The 19,386-nt window shown below is 34.5% G+C and overlaps 2 protein-coding genes across 4 annotated transcripts; both read left to right on the top strand.

Moving 5' to 3' along the window:
- The first annotated feature begins 9,575 nt into the window (after window positions 1–9,575).
- LOC110371454 (uncharacterized) lies at window positions 9,576–10,245 on the top strand. Its single transcript, XM_021327722.3, has one exon. The coding sequence runs from the start codon at window positions 9,705–9,707 to the stop codon at window positions 10,224–10,226; it is 522 nt and encodes a 173-aa protein (XP_021183397.3). The 5' UTR covers window positions 9,576–9,704; the 3' UTR covers window positions 10,227–10,245.
- A 581-nt stretch (window positions 10,246–10,826) lies between these two features.
- On the top strand, window positions 10,827–17,727 carry Glo1 (Glyoxalase 1). Of its 3 annotated transcripts, none has more exons than XM_021327753.3 (5): window positions 10,827–10,985; window positions 11,184–11,256; window positions 15,400–15,623; window positions 16,158–16,268; window positions 16,825–17,727. In XM_021327753.3, the coding sequence occupies exons 2-5, from the start codon at window positions 11,188–11,190 to the stop codon at window positions 16,943–16,945; spliced, it is 525 nt and encodes a 174-aa protein (XP_021183428.1). In that variant the 5' UTR covers window positions 10,827–10,985; window positions 11,184–11,187; the 3' UTR covers window positions 16,946–17,727. The 3 variants fall into 3 exon arrangements, with proteins under 3 accessions (XP_021183428.1, XP_021183427.1, XP_021183429.1); XM_021327752.3 differs by having other exon boundaries at window positions 10,902–11,062; XM_021327754.3 differs by lacking the exon at window positions 10,827–10,985 and adding an exon at window positions 11,074–11,113.
- The last annotated feature ends 1,659 nt before the right edge of the window (window positions 17,728–19,386 follow it).

Below are 19,386 nucleotides of genomic sequence, written 5' to 3'. Positions count from 1 at the left end.
GTAATGCCTGACAGTAATGTACCTAAACAAACAGGGGGTAAGCAGTAATACTACTCGTTCATCAGTCAGCAGCCTTGCGACTTGTTGTACAATATGCCTAATAACGGAAATATTTCGGATGTTTATACATACGGGGAGATTGGACGACGAGCGAAGATTATTGAGCAAATGTTGGAGCTCCATTTAGAAGACTTTGGGAGCAAGGCAGGTTTCTATTCTTCAGGACTTTTATCTGTAGCATGACTAGCTCAATTAGTAAGTAATTAATTAGTTAGCACTTTTAGCAAAAACTGCCAGCTCAATGTGCTTCCTAGGCAAGGAAAACCTATGAAGTATGCCTAAATAATACAGCTTCAAAATCAAAACAGTTTTTTTTTATATTTTTATTTAAATTAGCGCTCTTTCAAACCGTAAAATTAGTTGTATGGCATCAAAGATGAATCTTATGGCAGAGGACTGGTAAGAACCTCCGGCTTTGTATTTTTTTTTCAAAAATACATAAGTTATAATCATGTTCTCTATCATCATCTGCCTATTTTCTCTTTTTCTCATCAATCAGTTGTAGCTAAATACCACTCCATAAACTATATTCTACAACAATATCAAAAGAAAGATACTCCCCATCCGCTCTCCCCGTAAATCCCAAAGGTAAAATTACCTCAAGGCTACGTCGGGGTTGAACTTAGGTAACTGTTGAGTTAACGATGCTACGGTAATTCCAACTTATATACCCGTGTTTAGTAACAAAGTTACTGTGTGTTTGCAGAACGATGGAGGAACATCAAGATATTAATTAGGAACATCAACCTTACTGGAGTTTTGTCCGTCTTTATTTGTTGAAATTTTATTTTTAGATGTTTTAGAATGTTTTAAGTTTTGCAGTACTTGAGAATTATTATGTGCTGGGTATAATTGAAAGATGGACAAGGAATTTTTGTCAGGTAAATGGTTGGTTACTTGGAGAGAAGTAAGAGAATAAAAAGTCACTTTTGCTCTATACCTAATATGTCTTACCTACATAGCTGGCTGATCTCCTTCGAGAATAGGCGCTGTGGTTGACAACCGTCCTGAACTCCGTAATTATAATCAAACCAAATCCTCTCACTCATTCAAGGGATTCCACTAAAATTGTTCGCAAACAAAAATATAGATACACGCGTCGGCGCGAGTCCACAACAGGAGCATACACATACATACATGGTACCTAGCATCTGTTCACGCGCACAGGGATGCAAAGTCATGGCCATTTTAGACATGTTCGCATGCAATTTCTTACTGCTTGCTAGACTGTGTAGACCAGAAGAAAAAATAGTGTGTGTCACACCGATTTAATCTCGCATTAGATCTACGACACCTTTCCAAACTGCTGGTTGACGCTTCGTGAAATCAAAACACTGCCTACTACCTTGGACAAAGGATAAGTATTGCCCCATCCAGCGTGACAACTCTGCCAGCCTTTTAGGCACGCTTCTAGTCGACAGCTTTTTTATCTAAACCAACAAGCAAATAATTCATTCCAATTTATTACCCGCACCACATAAAACAACGTCAAAATAAAACAATCGTCCAATTGACTTGCTATCGACTTCAATACGCTTCGAAAGATCTCCCACAAGTTTAAAAGGAACCATTTGAGTTCGTACACCTCTTGAATTTAAAGCAGAACCTAGTATTCTGCTTACCCTGCTAGGAAAAAGCTTGAGCATAAGAGTAGCAAGTACCTATATCGAAGATAAGGCGGTGCTGCGGTCTATACCTAGTCGATTATTGACAACGATTCTTGTAGTGATGTGATGGGGTCGATGGTTTGTTTTTTGTTATCGATGTTGTACACTATGATGAATGAATGTAATTTGGCATTGAATTGTTAAATTATATCTAAGTATTCAAATTCATTGAATTGTTAAAATAATATAGTGGTGGGACGGATACTAAATCCGTCAATACTAAAATAAAATTGTATCCTATTGGTATGTACTTAGTCAAACGAGTTATTAATTATCTTTTTTGCATTATTTAGATTCATGAGATATAATCAGAACAAGGATAACAACTCCTTCAAGAAAAAAAATCAAAATCCCATCACTAACATTAATCCAACACCTAAAGCTATCTTCAACGAAAATCAGAGTCACGTTTTATCGATGAAAATTATCGATAATTGGCGCATCACTAGCCCAGTAGTGCATAGCTCGTTCGGCTGAGTCGAGTCTGGCTTGATGCCAAAGATGCGCTCTAAGACTGCCTTACACGGTAACAGTGGAGAAAAAAAGGAAATAATTATTACTAGTATGCTTTCCTTGTTTCTGTGGGGAAAGCTTTTTGGACACGGGTTTTGATTTTGTGAATCCTGTTATGACAATGTTTGGGTAGAATTTTTTGAGGTTTTCTTTCGTGATGTGGAAATTTTGAGATTGAATCTTTATTTCTGTTGGGTAAAGAACATAGGGATTATTTTTTTACCATTCATCATCTGCCTAGCCTTTTCCCTTCTTTGCCATTAGACAGTACCTACTTGCTTCTACTTCTTTAACTGTCTCTAAGTCACAAACACTGAATATTACTAAATAAACACCATGATTGAATATGACAAATATTAAGCATTTTCAGACAAAAAACAGATCTTTTTAGTAGTTTTAGCCTGAAAGCGTAACAAACACACATAGCTTACAAACTGTCGCTTATTTTGTTTTTACAGTTGGATTTGGAAGTGACAGAATTAAACAAAATTAATACATAACAAAACCCACATAAATAACATAACAAAACACCAAGCATTTACTATTATTATTACACAAAATAAAATGTGGTCATCAAAATGTTTGCTCGCTGCGTTCATGAATAAAGCATTACTTAATCGCCATTAACGTTATTAACTTCCTCTGTTTATACAAATTATGTGCCTCATTTAACAAATTATGATATAATTTATATAATAAGCCATATAAAGCCAGTAAGTCTGACACCAGTCTAACCAAGGGGTATCGGGTTGCCCGGGTAACTGGGTTGAGGAGGTCAGATAGGCAGTCGCTTCTTGTAAAGCACTGGTACCCAGCTGAATCTGGTTAGACTGGAAGCCGACCCCAACATGATTGGGAAAAGGCTCGGAGGATGATTATATAATTTATATAATTTTAGTAACATACATTACTTTGGGATATTCATTTTCAAGATTCATAGTTCAAGTGGTGACAGGAAAAAAACTGTACAAATCGAACTTGAGCTTAAAGTGATCTGTATCTTCTAAAATATTAATGTTATACTAGTTTTAAGTATTATTATAGCGGCAACAGAAACACAATATCTGTGAAAAATTCAACTGTTTAGTCTACATATCATGGTTCATGAGACCTTCCTGACAGAACCTGGTGACATAAGAATGGACTTGAAGAGAAGTCTTAGTACCTAACAGAATCCCGTTTTTTAGAGGGACATAAAATAAATTAGATATCCAATAGGTAAAATTGGTCAAGCAATTTTGAACTAATACCTAATCCTTGTTTTTTGTCACGCTTTCATTAAAACAGCTGAATTGATTTAAATAAAATCTACTGCGAATGTGAGATTATACTTTAGTAAACATACCCATGATGAAGTAACGTAACGCATGAAAAAACTGAAATAATTGAAATTATACATATTTTTAGTGAGTTATATGACTGTGTTTTTACTAAAGTAGGTCATTTCAATAAAATCGTAAGCATACAACATAAACTTTTACCAAAACCGCACTTCCTACAAAAGTAGTACCTATCAAAAACCCCTAGCTGTTGGAATTGTATAAAACAAACACTTATTATAAACATTGAAACAAAACGCGCGCGATTCTGTTCATTTCTTAAATGGGGGAGCACAGTTACTGTTACTTGTATATACAACAAGTAACTTGCAAAAGTTTAGCTGGACTTTGTTAACCTATGAGCTGAAAAGACATTTATTCGAAGTAGCCTGAAAATCGGCACTTTTTGGTAGTCAGGTTTACAGAAGACAGCCCCTAAAAATGCCCACCCTTTACCACTTCTTATGAGTTTTTGCTGGGAAGAAGAAATGGTGGAACAAACTCCCCAGCAACTTTCCACTATGTCCTATACTATAGAATATAAAAAAACTGACACCATGAGACCTACAGTGTCAGATTTTTTTTATTAGGTACCTGAAGAATTTTTAGCTGAAGAATTTTTTTTTGTTTGTTTATTTGCTTGAGGAGCGTGTTGAGGAACTACTGGCCCCATTTGAAAATATATTTCAATGTTAGATAGACCATTGGAAGAAGACTTTTTACCCTGGTACACGAAGTAGTTTTCACGTTACTCGAGCAAAACTGATGGCGAAACCAGTAAGCGATAACCATGGGATATCAGAGTTTCCAGTTATCATTGAAATCCCCTTGACATGAGAAGTATGTTAGGAAGTTGTGTTACGAAGTGGGACTTCTTATTTTTCTTCGAATTGTTATGCATTACTGGAATTAGTACTTTTGTTTTATTATATTAAAGCTAATTATTATTGCCGGCAAATGTTTGCATACTGTGGGCTCTGTCGAAATGTAATGGTGATTAAGGTCATGCTTTACCCTAAATTCGGGCAAAAGAAGGGTATGTGGGGTAAAAAGGGTTGTGTTTTTGAAGGACGTGCTGAATATGGTTTTTTGGCCTAGATATTTGCAACACTTTACAGCTTAGAAGTTCTTTTAGGAATGAGGATCTTGTCAAAAGAGTTTGCGTATGAACGTCGATAGAGGACCAAAGAAACGATGGATGGATTGTGTGAAAGTCGTTTTGGCTAGAAATAATATTACTAGTGAGATGATGGCAGATAGAAGAGTATGGTAGAAGAAAACATACCGCGCCGACCGCAAATAAAACTGGGATAAGAAGAGGAGGATGATAATTGATTTGCATATAGGTAAATTAGAAAGTTAAATGATTCTATATTACTTATACGTACCAATTTCTCTCGAATGTATTTTCTTTCCAGGCCAAAAATATCTTCGTGCCCTTAATTTAGATAGGTAACTAATTGTCATAAATTAACATACAGAACATAAAGACATACATGTGTTTGTTACTCAAAAAGGAATCTGTTCATTTCCATTCAGATCAGTGCGCGGAAAATTATAGCGGATTTAAAAGTACTAAAACTGAGTTAGTGTTTAGGGGATCTGTTTTATGGATACTATTCAGTATCGCTTTACTTTCAGCTATTCTAACAGTTATCGAAGTTTAGAACCAGTCTACAGATTTCACACCAAAACTACTAAGCCGATTCAATTAAATTTTGGCTGATACAAAAAGGGTCCAAAACCTGAGAAAGGACATGATAAGTGCGATAATTATAAGTTGTGCCGGCTGCGGGATGTGGTTCTTATGGAATTAAATGAAACCGCGGGGAACAGCTAGTATAATAAACATATTTGATTCCGGTACGGGAAGTAGGTCCCTTGGGACGCAGATGAAACCGTAGGTACAGCAGCTAGTATCAGTTTCCGAACTTTTTGACCCAAGTAAAGTATGATGATTTCCATCTTCTTTAAGTACATAAATATACTAAATTAAAATTAATCACACCAGAACATACAATCTCGTAAATTCTAATACCTCTAACAGTTCCGAGTATTTCACGGCGGCTTAACCGTTTAGTTCTAAACCTACAGCTTCTATGAAAAGCCAGCAGTTTCAGACAAAGTTATGATCTAGGTAATTGCAAGAGTTTCCAAGCACAGGATCGACTTCTGACATTGATGAACAAACAATTAAATAGATTTAAACGTTTCCTAGAGATTTATGCTAGAAAATAACGTCCGTTATATTGATGAAGAGTTGGGTACTTGTAGGTATAAGTAGGTAGGTTCTATTAGAGACACCTGCCCTACCAGTTAATAAGCTCTGGTTAAGAAGGTCATCGTTTCTATGGTACCACTATTAAGGATATAATATAAGCTTTCATCAGCATACATTCTGCTATCAAATCCAGGTCCTCATGAGTCCTCATCTTCATTTGTTCCTCTTTCAAGGATGTATTCCTATCAATGTTATCATCATCATTTTTATCGTCCCACTGCAGAACCCAGGCCTCTTCTCATACAGAGAAGGAATGAGCGTTAATCTCTTGCTCAATGCGGATTGGCGATTTCATACTTTTTCTTCTAATTCAAGTCTAGGATTCTTCAAGATGTTTTTCTTCACCATTACTCATATCAGCTTGAAACGATACTAAATAAGATTTTTGATATCTCCCAGGATCTGGGAAATTTTAAAGTAAGTTCTACTAATCATAATAATCTGCTGTGTAAAACAAAACAATGCTCTGTAACAAGGTTGTCGATAAGCTCGATAGTGAAGGCCAAAGCAGACGATTCCGATGCGACGACGCTCGCTATAGACGCATCGATGATGAGAGCACTAGTGATGGGGCTATATCGATATTTAAAGTATCGATATTTGCTTTAATTTTTGGTGTTTTATGTCCAGATGCTGGACGCGAATGAAGCTTATAGGAAACATCAAGAGGAATAATTTCTGTCTCAAGTTTTTCACTACCGCTATAGACGATAATACGGATCCCATGAAAGTGTACTGACTAATAAACTGAGATGTTATAATTCCTTCGCCTAGAGAATTCTGCTGTTACAGCAGAACTAGGTCTCGATACAATAATATTAAAATACAAAAACAAAGTGCGTGACTTCCCGATTTGCGTTATTTAATTCAAATCCACGACCAACTTTAGTGAATGCCAAAAGTCAGCCATTTGTGACCAGGGCACGATCTGTTTTGGATATAATACCTATTCGTAACGATTGCCGACATTTTAAATAAATATTTCTTAATGCACTTTACTGTTAAAATGCAATAAGAAATACTCACTGTTGCATCCAAAGATAATCAAAAGGCATTTATTCAAAATCCTTAGAAAGTATATAAGGACTATATAAACTTCTATTTAAGAAATTTCAAAAGTTTTTTTTCGATACAAAATAAAAAACCAAAACCCTATATGACTGTTTCGCATAAAAACTTCCGATCCCTGACCGTGACCATCCCACGTTAAAAAAAACTTTCCCCCCACATCCCCACCACGCCAGACATAACCAGGTTAACCAATACAAAATCAATTACGTCTCAATTATCCATCGATATGTCCCACCTCTATTCGCGGGGGAAAACACTCTACAAATAAGCAGCAGACGGGCGCAGTTTGCATAATTGCCGCGTCGACTGCCACCTCTAGTTAGGGCTGGTACTCTAGTGTTTATAGTTTTAAAACAATGTAAATTGGTGGAAGGAAATGTTAGGAAATTGACAGCTGTCATATCCGTTGGTCGTCTGTGTAAGTAGGTATTGTACCTATACGTTTGTTTGGCGACTGTGTCTGTGTACGTAACAAATGTAGTAAATAAAAAAAGCAATTTTCTAATTATAGAGGTATAGGTATATCTATTGTAAGATGAATCTTAACTAAAAATAACAGATGTTAGGATGACGGACGAAAATAGCAGTAGGAACTAAGTTTACTCTTTCAGCTTATTTATTTACAAATTCTATGTGAAGCTTCATACTTTTTATATCTTCTTATGTTTGTGGAACTATGTATTTGAGAGTGACAACCCTTATTTAAAAGTGGTCGACAACTCTTTTGTTTTCGTAGCAACTTTAATTTTACTACACGACGCTTACATTAAATTGTAAAACAAGTCATTTTTAGTTAAAAACTTTTAAATTTTTACGTGAAATCCTTTATCAGTTTGCTATACCACGATTGGAGGTAAACAAATAATAAAAAATCCTTTTTAATTTTTCACTATGTAGGTAACAGTTAAAAATACTCAATTTCCATTTTTTATTTTTATTTATCAGCGTGGACAAAGCGTTAAAAATATAAATAAGAGAAATCTGTAGCTTAAAATGCGGCCCATAAATTATCATTAGTCTGAAAGCGAAAGCTGGTGTTCAAGGCACTTGTCAATACCTAAGTACCTAGTTAAGACCTAACACTACCCGATATATTACTTTCCTCTATGCACAAAATAAAGATGTAAATATGCATGCTATAAGTAGGGCTGCCATTTCGAATTTCGCCAAACCCGGACAAATATTAAAAAAAACCCGGACATTTGGCGTAAATAGCATTTTTTCCCCGGACGAGTCCGATTTTTTTTGTTTAACAAAATAAGACCTAATTTTTAATATTACCATAGTACTTAAATTCAATGAGGTCCTTCCTTACATTAAAAGTCAGGGCCGCCTCTAGCTCATGTAGTACCTAGTATTAAAAGATTGTGACTTAGTGTATTTCGAAGGTCATAATTAAGAAAGCTCATATGGAAACTAGGAGTTACCTTCTTGATAGGTTAGACAAAAAAATGTTGAAAAACTCAAACAACTGTAAAGTGAAGTCGCCGCGAGCGCAGCGAGCACGAAAATTTTTGAGTTTTGGGTCACTAAAGCACCTAAACTTGTATAAAAAAAAAATCCGCAAAGTGAAGAAGCCGCAAGCGAAGCGAGCGGAAAATTTTTTGGATATTGGGATATTAAAGTAGCTAAACGTAAAAAAAAATGTGTCAAGAAAAGAAGCCGCGAGCGAAGCGAGCGCGAAAATTTTGGAGTTTTGGGACACTTCGACTTCTGCATTATTAGGCGCCCGGGTAATTCGCATACCCAGGCACCATAGGTTAAGATGGCCCTATGAAAAATGTCCGGGTTTTCCCCGGACACTTCTTGAAACCCCGCCCGGACGGCCCGCGGACGGCCTCCAAACGAGGACAAATCCGGGGAAACCCGGACGGATGGCAGCCCTAGCTATAAGCAACTTCAAAAATTAAAATAATATCGTATTCATCCACCCACAATATAATATAACATAGTAATAAAATCTCATTAAAAGCCTACTGAAAAGATACAAATTGGTTTCTTCTAGCAAATTAACCCGAATTGTTATACCCGGAAAATGTACAGTCATTTTTGTAAAAAGCAATAAAATAGTCGATTCTCCGTGAGATTGAAACGCGCCAGTAGATCTTCGATTGCCCGTGATATTCGCATTTGCCTTGTGTAGCCAATTATTTTCAAAACAACCGAGAGCGCGGAAATTCAGGAAAAGAGGGCCAAATTGACTTCTGACGTCATCATTCCTGTATTTACGAGTTACGAACTCTTGACTTCGGTTTTCCTCAATTATTTTTTTTCTATTTCTTAAGTTGTTATTGTGTTTATGATGTGTAAAGGTATTAGTTACTCCTTGTTTCGAGTAAATGTGGACAAATTCAATAATCTTGCTGCAGCGGAGAAAGGATTTTAATAAACTGCCATCTATCAGCGCTTTAGGAAATCTCTAAGTCTTGTAATCTTGTTAAGCTCGCTGCCTAATTCTTACCTTTTCCAAATATTCTGAATAAAAATTAATATGTACCAAGTTATTAATATAATATTAATTAAGCAAAACATAATCTTAAGGTATCTGCTGGGGTAAAAGATTTTTAATGAAATGTTTAACGAAATCAAAGACACTTTTGGACGAAACGTTTTTTTTAGGATTTTATGATTGACATTGACATTTAAGTCAGCTGGATGGAAATAAATGTGTCAATAAACTAATCAAAACAAAGTGAATTGTGCTGTTAATATCAGTTAAAAAAACTTAATAAGGACATGACTATTTTATAATAAGTGATCTTGTTCCTAGTGTTACATAAATATCTACAAGAAATGAATAACTTCCAACAGTGCCCACTAAAAGTCTACATACAAGACGTATTTCGCGCCAAAAATACAGAACACAAATACATTTACGAATTATTCGGACTGACATTCAAGAATATCATGATACATGGCGTAATTACATCTATTTACAATACAGTGAACAACGCAACAAATATAGAGCTCTCCGACTGTACAGGATCAGTTCAAATTTATTATGATAGCACAAAAAGTAATATAAATACATCACCCGCCATTTTGAAAGATTTATATTATGGTTTTTCTGTAGCGACGAGAGCAGGCAACGACAACGTTCACATTATGTCTACTCTTTTAGACCGTATAGCGAAAAAACCATTGAATTTTGCGCTGGGAGACTATTTAAGTGTAGTTGGAGATATATTTTTAGATGAGAAAAAAATAAGAATGGTTTCAGCGTACGAATGTAAAATAACTTCGGCGGAACGAGATGTTGTATGGATGGAAGAGCTTAGATATTTATACGAAAAATATTACCTTAGGAGTAATTAATTAAATAACTTTTTTGTCATTCATGTCTTTTATTCTTTTATATATTCTACTACCAAACTATAACAATTTTCTTAGCTTGATTTAGACACAAATGTATAAACAAAACTGAACGTAAATAAATGCAACGCAAAAAAAAACAGAATTTAATAAGTATTTTGTATAATATAATAGGCCTTTTGGTACTGAATGCTGTAAATCTGAAATTCTGGGTTTTCTCGGGTTTCAAGATAAATGTAATCTGCTGCGGCTCTGCAACATTTTTTATTTCGGGTGGCTAGCAAAATATACTTTTGACCAATTTAGGGTATTTTAGTTTCATCCACGTATATACTTTAATCAAATGTAAACAAAAAAAACTTTTGAATTCGAAAATGAATAATTTAAACAATACGGTAAAAGAGGGAATTTATACAACGTCATATTTGTAAATGATTTGTCCAGATTGGTCTTCCTTTAAATTGTAATGGATTATCAACAGTTCGTGGTCAGCAGATCTATCATTAAAAGTAAGTAACTTATTAAGTAAAGCCAAATTAAATGAACTTGATAAGTAAATAGATTCATAAATAATGTAAGAAACAGGGAAAGCTTTTTTTGAATATGGCAGCCCTATATAACAAACGTCAGACCCCAATAAGACAGCCGGATTTTTTTTTTGTAATCTTATCTTTCCCAAGTTTCCCATTCTGTGTGTGTTGTGTTGTATTTATCAGTTACCGCATACAATTACTACGGTATCTCAACCATTGATTGCTATCGGTACGTGTATATAACATATTTCGGAAACTGTTCTATATTCAGTAAACTCCGGTTTGATTACAAACTACAACTTTGTCGTAAGTTTTATCCTTACTTTTCTTGCTGAGTAGATTTTATAGAAAGCAAAGGTCGGTGTTTTTAGGTTATATTCTTATTGGTATACATCATACTGAGTATATGTATCATTTTTTCTTTTAGAACCATGGCAAACGAAGGAATTTCACCGCAAGAGATCGAGGCGCTATGTCAAACTCCCGACCCTTCAACCAGGGTAAGTTATCTTGAAAAATATATATATTTGCAGCACTTTATATCTTATAAACTGCAGTCCATCTTCCAGATTAGATCAGTAATGAAAATTGGGAACCTGTATGCCTAATTTAGAAACATATTTTGAATTTAGATTCAAACTCAAAGTATGGTTCAAATTAGAGTCACTTTTAATTTATTTTTAAATATTTGACTGACTTAATGACATCTAGAATCCAGGCAAGCATGTTCTATATTATTTAATTACTTTATCTTGTAATTTTATGTGGATAAATTGTGTAGAAATACCAGTTAAAATAAAATTAATATGTAGCAAATGAGAAAATTCTTTAATTAAGTTCCAGTTTGTTATCTGATACAAAAATCATAGTAGGTATAAAAAATATAGTTCTGGAGGTCAGTAAAACAATTTTATACATTTGATTCCAATTAGCATATTATTTTTTACACACAGTAGTTGCTATGTGATACTTACATTGTAATTTTTATAGAAAAAATCTGTATCTCATATTTTGAAGTGAGAAATGCAGGGTCCTTTGTTGAACTTTATTTTTGATAACAAGTAAATACTGTTCCAAACACTAAAATATCCATAGAATACATTGCTATAATTGCGGAATGGGTTGGATTAGTTAGTGTTATTTTAGATTTAAATATTTTATTGAAATCCTCTCTTTAATTTAAGAATTAGACAAACTAAAATTATTAATATTGCCCTGAAAAATTATCTAATATTTTGTTCAATCTAGTATTTCCATTTATAGTTAACAGTACAATAAATCATTCAACTGTAAAATATAGACAAAATATAGAGGTAATAGTCATCACTTTTTCACACAGTAACTACCCAACAAGGCGAAAAATCAATAGTTCTTTAAATATTTACAGTTAAGTTCCGCTGTATAAATATTATAAGTCTGAACTAACATATGCTGACAAGGTCACCATTTGTTGCCCCATTTTCATTTTCTAAGTGCTTAAAGAATTTCCAAGTAGTTAGAAACCCTCAATTTCTTATGTTACCATACTTAAAATTTAACATAAAATTTAAGATTTTTTATTGATATTCATTTTATCAGTACAACAATAATGTTACAAAATAAGTAGTAGTTAACATTCCAAATCAAGAATTATCTAAAAACCATTATCTTAAAATTACTTCATATTGTTATCTCAAGTTTGTGACGAAATATTGTGAAACAAAAAATTATTAAACTATTGTGAACCGTGGTCCGATTTCTGCCAAATCATTGTACATTGGTCCATTTGGTACCTGATTACAGATGAAATATATAAATGTAATGTATTATGTTGTATACAAGATAAAATCTGATAAAAGATGAGATTAGTGAGCAATAAGGGTATTACTTGCAGTATTTTATCAATGGTAATTGAGCCTGGTATTGATTTTAGTAGATTTGTCGAGTCATATTGTAATATAAATAGAGATAAATCATATTTTATCGCTTTCTGCTTTTTCAATACCATACTTGAGAAGTTAACACTTCAATCAATCTAGATAGAGATATGCTTATTTCTAAATGGTCTTTGAGTCATGATGAGGTCACAGTAATTACTATTGGGCCCAAAAAGGAATTCTTTACAAATGAAAAAGAAAGCGGAATTACTTTAAAAAAATCCAAAAAAACTACGATTTCAAACACAATTAAAAATGTGCTTAATCAAAATTACATTGTTTCTCAGAAACACTTAATATTAACCATAATTCAAACCTCCACCACAATAGTATAAGTCATCCTCCAAGCCTTTTTCCAACTATGTTGGGGTCGGCTTCCAGTCTAACGTAATAGTAGGGGAGGCCTAGAAGGGATTTCGGGATTTACTCAAGCGCGGCAGATTAGTATATAGGGAGGTACCTATTACCCCATTTAACACCTCCACCAAATATAAGCCCTGTATGTGCAGCCGCGCGTCTAGAATAAAGGATCAGATTAGTAAAAAAAAAATTATCATCTGACATTCTCCAGCGCGTCAGATTAAGTTAGGGTAAGTTAGTTATATGCTAAAAAGTGTATATTCCACTAATCTGACAATTTGCGATTGACGATAAGAAGTAGGAAGGTTACAAACTTGTAAAAAAAAAACGTCATCTTGACTTTCTCGAGCGCGGCTATTTTTTTTTTTTTTTTGAAGGGAGTAATTCAACGTTCACGAAAAATATAAAATCTGACGATTCCCGTAAGCCGAAGTAAGGAAAATTAATCGATATAGTTTAAAGCGTGCAGCTACGTGATGCCGGTATTCTCCTCCCAAGTTTCTATTCCTCTCTCTCTTTTTTCAATTCAATTAATTTGCAATAAGTGTTAGTACATTTTGGGTCTTAAATAATCTACACTAATATTATAAAGCTGAAGAGTTTTTTGTTTGAACTCGCTAATCTCAGGAAGTTACTGGTCATGGTATGCAGATATATTGTTTTTAACGAAGACGATTCATTTTATTGCATACTTTTGTTAAATACGTGTGCCTTCCAGTTGCATTGTTTGTCTATCGTGATACCGAGAAATGCCGTTTCGTATACTTCGCCTTTTCTATACAGGTCGTTGTGGCCTAGTCATCCGGTTAACATTGGCTCTACTCTGCATAACGTGGTTCACAAATTACGCGCGTAGTGTCGCTTCATCAATGAAAGCAACTGCTATCTCTTTCTATCTGTTCTGCAAGAGTGGCAACGCGCAACTCTACTGGATGGTTTTAATTAAACTAATAAATTAAGTCTTTATACGTATTTTTTTTTTGTACCTATGAAAATAGCTGGGGAAAAGGCTGGGCAGATTATTTAGATTTTAGATTTATCTATGGGTATTAAATTGAATAAAATTAGTTTTTGTAAGATTTACGCTTAGATTATTTCCGTCAAGCCATGTTATTATAGATTCTATTGTATTGTTTATGACACATGTATATTTATCAATGTCATTATAATTCAATGTAATTATTATAGAAATTTATGTAATGTATGAGCAGATTGATACACTCCGCTAATAGCAATGTCATATATATCATTGTATTATGTGCCTTCTTATCGAGAACAACCTTTATTATAACAGCTCTGTTGAAATGTTTGTCCGTTCTGAGATATATCTCAAAAAGTGTCTTTTTGATCTATAGATCAAAAAGTTGATAGTACTTAGAAGACATACTCGTAGTAGCACTTAGATATTCCCTTAAAAACTTGAGATATCAATGGATTATTTAGTTTTAACTTTTACACACTTTTTGATCTATATCTCAGGACGGGCAAACGTCAACAAAGCTGTCATATAGGTTGTTCTAGATAAAAAGGCCTATACAATGATTTGTATGACATTGCTATTGGTGGAGTGTACGAGGTTCCGTATATTTGTGTCCATTGTCCTTTATGTTTTTCATACTTATTTGCTCATAAATAAAAGTTTTGTACTTCAAAGAATAGGTACATACTGGTTTATTTACCTGCAATTTTTTCAGTTCTTCAATTTGTTAAAAGGTTTGCAAAAAAACTTTCCATTGTCAGATTAAGCGAATTCCTCCAGATAATCGTCAGATTATAAGATGATTACGTTAAGGGTACATAAATGAACCATATATATCTTAATCTGACGCGCTCGAGTATTTCAAAATGGCGATTTTTTTTTGCAATTTCAAGTAATGGCCACGAGTTTAGGTCACGTGTAAATCGTCAGATTATTGCATAAGAGCCTTCGTTTTGGTTCACTTAACACCCCTTTTGATAATCTGACACGCTCGATAAAATTATTTTTTTTCCCATTTTTAACCCTTACCTACTACCACCCCCACCATGGAAACAGTCAGATTAATATACGTATGTTTTCAAAATGACGTACGACGTGCATGCTATTAATATCTGACGCGCTCCAGTATGTCCATGCAACTGTTTTTTTTTACATTTTTGAAAGTTTATAGCCGCTCCACCCACCGATGAAAGTGTGTGTATGTCAGGACATTTTTTTCTTCTTATCATCTAAGCTTCGCAATCTAATAGGTCTCATTGACGCTCGAGTCACTCCCGATTTAGCACTCTCGCCTCCCCTACTATAATAATATAAGTCCCAACAGTTATAAACTATACATAAGTAACTATATGTAAACAAAAGCTAAATAATTTCTCCAATATTTCCAGGACTTCATGTTCCAACAAACGATGTACCGCATCAAAGACCCTAGGAAGTCCATCCCCTTCTACACTGGAGTCCTCGGTATGACATTGCTGAAACAACTGCACTTCCCAGCTATGAAGTTCTCGTTATTCTTCATGGGGTATGAAAACCCTGCTGAAATTCCTTCGGATGAGGCTACTAGGACCGCTTGGGCTATGACCAGGAAGGCTACCTTGGAATTGACATAGTGAGTAAAAATATGTTACTGTTTTTTTTTTGGGTTGTAGATAATTGTAGAGTGCTAAGATGATTGTCAGGGCCCTATTTATCTGGCCTTATACATAATATAATTGAAATGGATTCAGCTATAAAATCTATGACAAAGCTGGGTTGTTCATTAAAAAAAATCTGCTTCCAAAATTCCCATCAACCGTTTTAGATGGGTAGCCAAATACACACTTTCTGCAGCTTGAAAGAGGATAAGCAAGACTTCTTGATGTTCATGTTCATCACATTATCGTCAGCCAAGATTTCGCATAATCACCACGGTGGCTCAATGAGGGGTGGTGATTTCAGACTTATAGTCTGTATTTTCCATCGCCTAATAATCAGATTAATCAGTCAAAATATACTTCCAAATATACTTCAAGAATAAATACAACTTACAAAAGTTGCATTATTACTTTCCCTACCTGGAATCGAAACCACACGTGCTTGACAGGATGGTCACAGTCATAACAAAATATATGCGATTTCTAACTTCCCCATATAACATTTCCAGTAACTGGGGCACAGAGAGCGACGACTCGAGTTACCACAACGGGAACTCAGACCCGCGCGGCTTCGGTCACATCGGCGTACTCGTCAAGAATGTCGATGAAGCTTGTGCTAGGTAATTATTGTTTACTCGTTTACTTACCTAATTTTAGAACAATAGAAAATTTATTGTTAACGGGTTAAAGACGTTTTACCAAGGTTGCACTGAAGTTCTGTGGGAATTGCTTCACATACCCAGATAAAAATTAGCTAAGTAAAACAATTGCTCAATGTAATAATCATAGCTTAATTTTATATTTTAAACCCGTGCGAGCGAATCAAAATTCAAAAAAGAAAAAATAAACTGCAAGAAACTTTCTAACGCTAAGATAAGTCTGTGAAAAATTTAAAAAGTTATTTTAAGATAGCTTCCCAAAACTATAATTTGAGTAGATTACCTGCATTATGAATCATGTTTCTGTATGGGAATCCAATATTACTAATAGTAGTAAAAAATTTATAAATCAGTAGATTATGAGTTAATTAATTACCCACATAATACATGCAGCATACAAGTCTATTCTCTTTATAATTCTAGCTTCTGCCAACGGTTTCACTCTCATATTTCAGTAGATTAGAACTAAATAATTCTTCAGAAATTTTCCCTAATCCATTGACCATTAAAATTCCAGGTTTGAACAACAAGGAGTGAAATTCATCAAGCGTCCCAACGAAGGTAAGATGAAAGGTCTGGCTTTCATCCAAGACCCCGACGGCTACTGGATAGAAATCTTCACAAGCACTGTTGTTTAACCCCCACTGCATGTTATAATGTTGCTACAGTGTAGGATTCATTGTTTATAACTAGATTTTCAACTGTGTTGGGACGGCTTGTAGTTTAAAAGGAAGGAATTGAGAAAATTACAGTCATATGACTAGTGGCTACATAACAGTTAGCGTGTTTCGAAAGGCACTTTGCATTGGTGCCGGCTGTTATTTGAACATCTTTAGCAGTTGTTACGGGTAGTCAGAAGCCAGAAAGTCTGACAACAAGTCTTACTAAAGGATATCAGGTTAACTGGGTTGAGGAGGTCAGACAGACAGTCACTCCTTGTAAAACACTGGTACTCAGCTGCATCCAGTTAGACTGGAAGCCGACCCCGACATAGTTGGGAAAAGGTTAGGCAGATGATGATTCTATACTGTACCAACAACTAAAACTTAAGAAAATGCATAGAATTGTATATCAAGCCCCACTGTTGGGAAACCAACGTCAATAGTTATAAGTAAACACTATTAATGTGATAGCCCACTGCTGGACAAAAGTTTGTTACGTTATATTTAACCGCAAACATTTATAGGACAGTTAAAAATATTAAACCTGTAGTTTATAAGCAAAAATCTAGTGAAAATAGTACTTATATGTAAAATTGTTGGGAAAAAATAATACCTTGATTGGAACGGTTGCCCACTGCTGGGCAACGGATTGTGATTAATAATTATAAGTATAATTTTTGTATTTGTTTGTTATTCTTGTGTATTGGTTCTAACGTGCAATTATCAATTGAAATATATTATAATAATGTTATTTACAAGTTTTGTGTTTTCATTGTTATTATCGACTTATCGACATATATTTTTTACCGTCATGGTATGACGTCAAATAGTATATCCATACCATTTTTTGTACTGACTACCAGAACTGTCAACTGAACTGTCAAAAAACGGCTAGACCATACATATACATAGAAACTATATATGGTAAACACTTTAAAGACTGAAAATATGTTACATTATATAGTCTACGGATTACACATAGACAAGATAACTTGTATGGACATTATACTATTTGGCACCGCGGTTTTTGTCTATTTATCTATTTATTTGTTTTAGTTTCTTTCTAAATCAGCACAGCTGTGAACAACCACAGACTTAATAGAACTGAATTTAACAAAGCATTCAGTTCAAAGCATTTTTTTTTAATTAATTTATTTATAAACACCTTAAACTATCTTTACAGGATCTCTTATCCTAATACGACAGCTAAGAACTAAAAACTATTTAAAAACTAAATTATTTACAATCATGTTATTACGTTTAAGTATTCCACTAAAGTTAAAATTATATACTACCTATTATCTTTGTAACATAAAATAAATAATAATTCCTTTGCGAATTCACCAAAAGAACAGTTCAAAGCATATAATGTATTTATAAAATAAGGAGCAGAAATAATGCATTATATGCACACGAGAGTTTAAGGATCATTAATAAAATTGGAGAGCCGTGTTACGCGCCAGTTTTACAAGTTTCTAATGATTATATTAAAAACGTGCTTATTTCGTAGTAAGTATGTCACTCACTACATGTAAAAAAATCCTTCGCCTGTCTGTTGGTGATAAACACGTTAAAGACTGAACGCATTTTCATGCATTTTTTTTTTAGTTCATTGGAAAGGTTTCTAATAGTTATCCTTAGATGTCTTGCACTTGTAAATGTATAGTCTAAATTCTACAATTCAGAGTAGGTACCTTTTCTTGGTGGAAAATCATCAGAGAGAATCAGTGTCAGACTCTTGCTAATGAAAACACACCATGCTCCTTCTTGAACCATGGCCACAGTAACTCTTTCGAACTATCCCGAACATAGGCACTTCTGAGGTTTGCTGACGTCTCTTTGAGGAGCGCGTGGAAGTATGAATCCAAAATGGCAAACTTCTCATTTCAACGCTTTTCTCGCTTCTCAGTTCAGTTTTTTCTTTATTTATTTCTATAAGGCAAAAACAGTGTTCAGGCGTAGGTATGTTTTTGTTTTATTCATAAAAAACAGCCTTATTAGCCTACACATGATGTTAGACCAATTTATCGCATTTTACAAGTTTACATCGTTAGTGATAGTGGTCATAGAATATGTATGAAACAGACGTTATTCTTTTGCAGAAACTCAAGTTTTTGCCTATTAAGTTTTCTACCTACCTACCTATAACTTCCATCAAGTAAATTTGCTACTTCAAAAGTAGCGACTTGTTACCTCACGATTATTTGTCAAACCCGAGACCTTGAGTACCCCCCGGGTCCCGGGTCGGGCCGAAATCGCTTTGTGGGTTTTGTTGAACTTTCACAAAGCAGCCCATAGTCTGTAAGTTGGTGATTGATTCACCCGTGCATTGGAGAGCACGTAAATGTCGGTCCTGCGCCTGATTTCTTTCCGGTCGTGTCGGATTGCCGTCCCATCGGGCTATGTGAGTGAAGGAA

The sequence above is a fragment of the Helicoverpa armigera genome, chromosome 28 (assembly GCF_030705265.1).
Source record: "Helicoverpa armigera isolate CAAS_96S chromosome 28, ASM3070526v1, whole genome shotgun sequence".
Taxonomy (NCBI): domain Eukaryota; kingdom Metazoa; phylum Arthropoda; class Insecta; order Lepidoptera; family Noctuidae; genus Helicoverpa; species Helicoverpa armigera.
This window is presented reverse-complemented; position numbering and strand designations above follow the sequence as displayed.